Genomic DNA, 8,529 nt, shown 5'->3' on the forward strand with positions numbered 1-8,529 from the left:
CATCAATTCTTCGGTGCTCAGCTTTCTTTATAGTCCAACTCTCACATCTATACATGACTACTGGAAAAACCATACCTTTGACTAGACGGTTCATCTAGTTTTTCCAGTAGTCTTGTATGGATGTGAGAGTCAGCCTTGTCTAACTCTGTAAATGGGTTTGAGGGATGCAGAAAGTGGAGAAGTCAAGGATGATTCCACCTGGGCGGATGACATACCATATGCTGAACTTGGTAACCAGGCAGAGAGGCTGGTTTGAAGTAAGTGGATGGGCTCACTTTGTAACATATTAGGTCTGAGATGCTGTTAGGATTTGGGCGTGTGCGGTTAGATTGGGTCTCAGCCTCTGGAGATCGCCGTGGTCCACAGTCAAAGATTCAAATATTTAGACAGTAACCTAAACTATGAAGTGGATGACATAATTACCCAAGAAGAATGTATCAGATGAGAAGAAAGAGAGCAGAGAAAGTGGTCCCTGTGAAGGACACTGAGGAATGAATAAAGAGAGAAAAGATAAAACCATGTGGGAGTCAAGAAAAGAAAGATGATGGAAAAGGGAGAATGCAGTCACTGCCCCCAAAGATAGGTGCAATGAGACAGGGCCCAAAGGGGTTTGTGGGCTAAGTCCCATCACTGGTGAGTTTAGCTTTCAGTGGAGAGGTGACAGTGGCAGCAATTCAGTGGAACGGGCAAGGAGGGAAACGGAGCTTTCTGATGATGATAAATTTGTGAACTGAAAATTCTCTCTGGTAAATTTTTTCCCCTTTCAGAGGCTTTTCAAACGACGCTATGAACAACTGCATGTTTTCTGTGTTATTAAGCATACAACAATTTTAGAATTCAGAATGAAAGATCTGTCTAGTTCTAGAGTTCTTTAAAAGTTACACTTGACTGTTTGCAAGGGATTTATCCTGTTAGGAGGCTTTGTGTTGACTCAGACCTGTACTGACTGGGAACTCCTAGCACAAAGCCTGGTGGGAGAGGAAGGGACAATTCATTCTGCCTCTGAGTCATTAAAAAAACACAGACTTTCTTGCTCAATAGGTTTTCTAGATATTTTTCTGGATTAATTGTCAAACTATAGCAAATTAGAATTTGGCTATGGAAAGCAAGGAGTCCCTTGGACTGCAAGGAGATCCAACCAGTCCATTGTAAAGGAGATCACTCTTGGATGTTCATCAGTAGGACTGATGTTGAAGCTGAAACTACAATACTTTGGCCACCTGATGCGAAGCGCTGACTCATTTGAAAAGACCCTGATGCTGGGAAAGATTGAGGGCAGGAGGAGAAGGGGACGACAGAGGATGAGATGGTCGGATTGGATCACTGACTCAATGGACATGGGTTTGGGTGGACTCTGTGAGTTAGTGATGGACAGGGAGGCCTGGCATGCTGTGGTTCATGGGTTCACAAAGAGTCAGACACGACTAAGGGACTGAACTGAACTGAACTGATGGATTATAGCCTGCCAGGCTCCTTTGTCCATGGGATTCTCCATGCAAGAATACTGGAGTGGGTTGCCATGCCCTCCTCCAGGGGATCTTCCTGACCCAGGAATCAAACCTATGTCTCTTGTGTCTCCTACATTGGTAGATGGGTTATTTACCCTAGCTCCACCTGGGAAGCCTAGTGAGTTGCCTTACTTGCTATTAATTCTAGGTAAATCAAGAGAATGACCAAGAAAATTAACTAAGAGAATTACTTTTGCTTTTTATACTCGAGTTTCTGCCATAAAATAATGTAGAAAGACAGAACAGATAAATCTTTGGTTTATTTTTACAGACTGTATCCACATATCCAGACTGGGAGAAGATAGATCAAGAGTACCTAACAAATTCCTAGCTAGCAGATTAGGAACACTCTCTTTTATTTTCAAAGGGTGTGAAATTACCCTTTGTCTGCTCTAAGTCTTTCCAAAACATCCTGAAACTCCAGTACTTTGGCCAAAGTACTGGAGTTTCAGCGACTGAACTGAACTGAGCTGAACTGACGGAAAGCATACACACCACAGAATACAAATGTAATGGATGGAAGAAGACACACACGTTTTTCTAAAGTCCAAAAAATATATGGAAAATTAAAGAATTTTCTTTAAAAATATTATTAACTATTTACTTTGCAAAATCAACATGTGATAGTTTATATGTCTTTAAAAATATAACCTCACCAAATTCACTCAAGCTATATAAAGTTGTATTAATATTTTCTCATGAACATGAAAAGCTCTCTTCTACTTTAATCCTAAAAGCTACATTTACATTAAAGTAACCAGGAGATAGTGAAGGACAGGGAAACCTGCTGTGCTACAGTCCATGGAGTCTCAAAGGGTCCAACACAACTTAGCAATTGACCAACAGTAACAAAGATGTCATGCTTTCCACATGTTTAAAACCCTTCTCTCTCTCTCTCTCTCTCTCTCTCTCTTTCCCATTTTCTCTGTTTCCAGGTTGGAGGCATAAACTGTCTGTCAAACTTGATGGGAACAGCGTCACTCAAGGAAGTGTATTTCTCCGTGTAGGTGGAATGACTGGGAAGACAGGCGAGTTTGAGTTTGTCAGGTAGGCAAGGGTGATAACCTGGCCAGTAACAGTGCGGGTAACAGTGCTGTACTCAGTTCATCATGCTCAGTAAGGCTCAGGCTTTTCTTTTCCTACAGTACCACCAGCTATCATCTGATAGTAACTTTTCTTTTTTCCCAATATAAAATAGAAATCATAGTATCTATTTCACCCACAGTTTCAGCTACAGACAGAAAATTTTAGGAAATGTTAAGATGAAAATACAGATCTAGATTAAGCAAGTGGGAAAAAAAACTGACAGGAAACAAGATATGCTCTTAATTCAGTCTGTTATTGTTATACAAATTTTGGGCATATCGCTTTATTTTCAGGGATTCCCTAATAGCTCAGTTCGGAGAAGGCAATGGCACCCCACTCCAGTACTCTTGCCTGGAAAATCCCATGGATGGAGGAGCCTGGTAGGCTGCGGTCCATGGGGTCGCTAAGAGTCGGACACGACTGAGTGACTTCACTTTCACTTTTCACTTTCATGCACTGGAGAAGGAAATGGTAACCCACTCCAGTTTTCTTGCCTGGAGAATCCCAGGGACGGGGGAGCCTGGTGGGCTGCCGTCTATGGGGTTGCACAGAGTCGGACACGACTGAAGTGACTTAACAGTAATAGCTCAACTGGTAAAGAATCCGCCTACAATGCAGGAGACCCTGGTTTGATTCCTGGGTCAGGAAGATCCGCTGGAGAAGGGATAGGCTACCCACTCCAGTATTCTTGGGCTTGCCTGGTGGCTCAGCTGGTAAAGAATCCATCTGCAATGCAGGAGACCTGGGTTCTATCCCTCAGTTGGCAAGATCCCCTGGAGAAGGGAAAGGCTACCTAATCCAGTATTCTGGCCTGCAGAATTCCATGGACTGTACTGTCTATGGGGTTGCAAAAACAATATATGCCATTATTGTTATACAAATTTGGGCATATCACTTTATTTATAGATTCCATATGAAATAAAGTATTTATATGAATGGCTGAATTTCTAATAAGCTCCCTAAGTAGTACTCACAGGTATAGGATATGTGTTAAGATAGTCAAAGTTAGGAATAATTCAGGAGAGACATTGACCATGCACTCTCATAAAAGGCTACAGTCTCCTTTTATCTTGAGTTTTCCTTAATTTTTTCTTTGATCAGCCTTAGCATTTTTGAATTATGTCTTCCACTTCCATCACTTAATTCTGCAACTCATTTCAGAATTAACATTGTACACACTAATTAGATGTTACCATTTTGTGAGCTGATGAATTAATTAGATGTTTTGGCTCTGTGATTTACATCATCTTCAAATACAAGGCAGAGGCACAAAAAGCAGAGGTTTTGTGGTTATCGGTCGAGGGATATGTCGGATTAATCACTCTGGCAGCCTTTGTGCTCATCATTTTGCCTTGGTGCAGCTGCCTGTAAAGGTGAGTTCAGTCAGTGATTGTCTGGATCCTGGTTCACACACAGGCTCCAACCCACGATTTCTAGCCGTGCCTCCCACTGTTTGGCTTTGTTCATCTTCAGCTTAGCCACATTACCCTGATTACACTACCCAGCATTAAAATAGATCTCACCCTTTCCTCCCTTCCTGACTTTTATCCATGCTGTTCCATGTTCCAAACACCCTTCTCTGTCTTAGCAGATCTCATGTCCACTTGTTCTACACATCTCCATTAAGCTCTTCCTCTGAGGATAGTTCAACACGATCTTGTGTCTGTGGCTCTAAGGCCCGCAGTGCACTCATTGCCTGAGACTGTAGAATTTGTGTCCTGTACAAAGGCAGCTGACCTGGGTCAGGTGGGGAGAAATGCATGGTTCTCACCCCTTCTAAAACTTGTGAGAATGTTTTGTCATCTCTCTACTTTTGCTAATGTCTAAAGAAGCTACTTGTCATGTCCTTGAATAATTATCCAGTCCTCTTTTTTAAGAATAATTAAGCATTTCAGGTCCACAGTAAATGTTTCACCTTGGAATGAAGTCTGCTGAATGAATTTGTGTGCTAGTCTAGTCCCACTTTTCAGCCAAGCTTTAAGAGTCTGGCTTCACCATAGACTGCATGCTTGCATGCTAATGCGCTCAGTCATGTCTGGCTGTTTTCGAACCCATAGACTGTAGCCCACCAGGCTCCTCTGTCCATGGGATTTCCCAGGCAAACATACTGGAGTGGGTTGCTATTTCCTTCTCCAGGGGATCTTCCCAACCCAGGGATCAAACCCACATCTCCTGAATTGACAGGCAGATTATTTACCACGGAGGCACCAGGGAAGCCCTCACTGTACATTATATTTTAGTCATTTGGGTTTCCAGTGACACGATCATGAGGAGCTGTGCTGAGTGTGCACTGAGTGAAGGCAGTTCATGGAACAACAGGGAAATGACCCTTTGAAGTGAAGTGAAGTCGCTCAGTCGTGTCCGACTCTTTGCGACCCCATGGACTGTAGCCCACTAGGCTCCTCCATCCATGGGATTTTCCAGGCAAGAGTACTGGATTGGGGTGCCACTTCCTTCCCCAGGGGATTTTCCTGACCCAGGTATCGAACCCCGGTCTCCCCCATTGCAGGCAGACACTTTACTGTCTGAACCACCCTGGAAGCCCAATATAACCTGAAAAAAGTTGTTCTCTGGTAATTAAATCAATTAATTCTACATGCAATGGAACAAGACAGGCCCTAGGAATAGCAGCATCCATTCTTGCATTCAGCAAACATTTAAATGCCTATTGTATACCAAGAATTGTTATAACTGCTGGGGAAGCAGACACGGGTCCTAGTCTCATGGAACTCTTCCTCCAGTTAGAGGAGACAAACCATACATTAACAAAGCAGTAGGGAAGTAGCAGGACTAAAGAAACCTCATCTAGAATAATTTTGGCTTGCATAAAACACGTCTTATGTCTCAAGTCTCTTATGATTTATTCTCTCTGTTTCCGCACTCACCAAAACACCTTTCTTTATCGTTAATTTGGTTACCCGATTCTTTTTGTACAGATGAAGAAGGTACCAGGGGAAGGCTAGGAGTACATTTTAGTTAGTGAAAAGGAAGCATTGTACCGCTGTGAGCTGATCAACAGGCTTCTAGTTTTTCTTTAATTTTTGTGTGAATTTAGTCTATCATTGATAGTCTGATGATTTTGGGGGTGTCAATAAACTCTAGTTTCTGATACCACAAAGCCAAGACCAGAGCTTTCACTGTGGAGAACTAGCCCCTAAAAATCAACTAGTCAGGCTTCTCATTTACCTCCCTCTTTTTTCAGGCTTTAGAATTGTGCTGTTCTGAGATGCTGACCAAGATGAACGGCAAGAATAAATCTCCTATAATCAAATGCAGGGAAATGAAACTTTCTCTTCCATGATACACACAGGTGTTGTCTTCCACGTCAATATTATGAATACCCAGCACAAGCTTATGAGTTTTATTTTTCTGTTGACAGTGGAACACTGAAGCCAGGCATGACTTATACAGATTTAATTGATGCAGACATTAACGTTGGAAACATTACAAGCATTGAGTTCATTTGGAAGGAGTATTCATTTGAACATTCTCAGAGTAAGCTGGGAGCAGAAATGGTGATAGATATATCTGGAAAATATGGATATAAGTAAGTCTTACTTTTTCCTTTGCATTTTCAAACACAGTTTAAACTTTGTAAATGACATTTAAAATCTATATATAATTTGAAATTTGCAAATAGTATAAAAATGTGTGCCCCTCAAAAGTTTGCAGTTAAAGAGAAGAAAAATTATTTAGAAGAAATCAATACTGTATTTGTGAAAGTGTTTATAAAATAGTAACCACTCATTAAATTAGAAGACCTACCTACATTTTCTACCTCACCTACCCTGGAATCATATTAACATTGTCTTTTTTCCCCTTAAAATTTTTCAGATCTGCTTTCTGTAGCCAAAACATCGTAGGACCTAATATTGCCCAGATCCTGAAACCATGCTAATCTCAGATATATCAGATATAATGTTGATGGATTTGCTTAATGGGAGCAGTGGGAAAATTAATCTCCTTCTAGCTGGCATCCAGACCAAACTTGGCCCTTGTAAATCAGATAGAAAGGTATAGTTGCTTTTTTTCTATATAGGATATTTTTCTTATTGAAAAGCTTTTATCTGAACCTTAAAACCAGACTGAGCCCTGGGACGAATACAGTACTGTGACCTATAGGATTCTGGCTTTCAGTGACCAAATAGAGCTGTGTTGCAATTTCTTTGAATTAAGAAGAGGTGCTCCAGGAATGGTGCTATAGACCTGTCAGTGAAAATGAGCCTCTGTCTGATTGAGTGTTTGAAGTACATTCAGAGCATTTCCAGGTGGAATAGCCATTATTCAAAATGGTTTGAAGAATATTTGCTATGTTGTTAAATTTTGCTAAGACAAATTATGTCTATAGCTCATGATGTATAGTAGATGGTAACCCCTTGGGTTGGTACATCTATTGATTAATAATGAAAACTAATGAGAGCATATTAGTATTTTCAAATTGTTCCTTGGTCTTCAGAGTGAGTGAGAGGTAGAAGAGATTTTGGAGCTTATCTGTGATGTTTGCATCAGTAAGTAACAGGTCCTGAGGATCTTCAGCATCTTCTTCTAGAAGCCTCCTATCACAGAATTACTTATCCCTCTGGGCCTTGAAGGTCCTGTTACAAATTTGTATTTATTCTAAGGCAGCATTTCATTTCCAAAGCACTTGATGAATGCTTTGCATTTCTAATAACAATATTGTAATTTCCAAATGTATTGTGTTTTCTCTTTTATTTCGTTTCAATTTCATCTGATTCAGTTGTCCTCACCCAGTGAAAATAAAAGACTAGCATTTTTATTTGTTCTGTTTTCTGTCACTGTTTTCAGTGTTTAGCACTGCGCTATAAATACTATTGGAAAGAAATAATGACAGATACTCTGCAGGGTATTTCTTGAGTCTCCTTGGTGCCTGGCTGCCAACTGAATCTTAAGAAGAGACCCATGGCTGTACATGAGCTTGAGTTGTGGTAGAAAGCAAAGAACAGAGTGGGTTTACTTTCCCATTGAACAAGGAGGAGATAGAAGGTTGAGTGGAGAGCAAGGCGTAGTGGAAGGAGGAAAGATGAGGATGTCTTTAGCACGATCGGGCTGAGCATCCTGCCTCCCAGGTGCCGTATCAGCCTGAGGCCCACGCCAGCCCAGGAACAGGGTGGCCAGGAGCCGCCCCAGCAGGAGGGCCTGACCCCTGCTAACTGTGTCACAGCCCCAGTACTCCTGAGCAAATTGTCAGTGGAGTCAGCTGCATAGCTCCAGGGGCCAGAAACTTCCCGTGAGAGAGCTGCCCTAAGCCTGCGCTACTCTCTGCTCAGCCTTTCTTCCTTTCAGGAGGGTCTCGCCAGCTGGAAGGAAGAATTATGAGCCAGGATACTGCATTAAACTTTGTGAGTCCTGGCCTGCTTCCTTGTTCAAGGGATCTCTGGGCTGGCTCTTTCTTAGCTTGAAAAGACAAATTGGAGTCAATTAATTTCTGGGATCCCTACTTTAATTAACTATAGAATTTCTGTCCTATTGTTCTTATATCTGTCCCCTTTTCTGCATTATAAGAATGTTGTGTATGAAAAATAGCGCAGGAGCTGGCCAGGCAGATCTGAGAGTTCAGGGTGACAACACTGAAGTGCATTTAGAGCATTTCCAGGTGGAATAGCCATTGTTCAAAATGATTTGAAGAATATTTACTATGTTGTTAAATCTTGCTAAGACAAATTATGTCTATAGCTCATGATGTATAGTAGATGGTAACCCTTTGGGTTGGTCCATCTAATGATTAATAATGAAAACTAATGAGAGCACATTAGTATTTTCAAAGAGTTTCTTGGTCTTCAGAATGAGAGGTAGAAGAGATTTTGTAGCTTTTCTCTGTATATTGCCACCTAGGAAAGCTCTTTTTAAAAAAATTCTTTTTCTCTCTGAGTGCTCTGTGTTACTGTAGAAGGGTATTTGTGGTGAAGACCGTTAG

General features: G+C 41.4%; 1 protein-coding gene across 1 annotated transcript in view; it reads left to right on the forward strand.

Moving 5' to 3' along the window:
• Window positions 1-6,514, forward strand: part of PNLIPRP3 (pancreatic lipase related protein 3) — a 28,428-nt gene extending 21,914 nt beyond the window's left edge. Inside the window, exons 10-12 of the mRNA XM_069567422.1 lie at window positions 2,444-2,555; window positions 5,974-6,141; window positions 6,429-6,514. Of these exons, the coding sequence (XP_069423523.1) occupies window positions 2,444-2,555; window positions 5,974-6,141; window positions 6,429-6,492 (344 nt within the window). The 3' untranslated portion in view covers window positions 6,493-6,514. The remainder of the gene's footprint in view (window positions 1-2,443; window positions 2,556-5,973; window positions 6,142-6,428) is intronic.
• Window positions 6,515-8,529: the final 2,015 nt, after the last annotated feature.

The sequence above is a fragment of the Ovis canadensis genome, chromosome 22, assembly GCF_042477335.2.
Source record: "Ovis canadensis isolate MfBH-ARS-UI-01 breed Bighorn chromosome 22, ARS-UI_OviCan_v2, whole genome shotgun sequence".
In the NCBI taxonomy this organism is placed as follows: domain Eukaryota; kingdom Metazoa; phylum Chordata; class Mammalia; order Artiodactyla; family Bovidae; genus Ovis; species Ovis canadensis.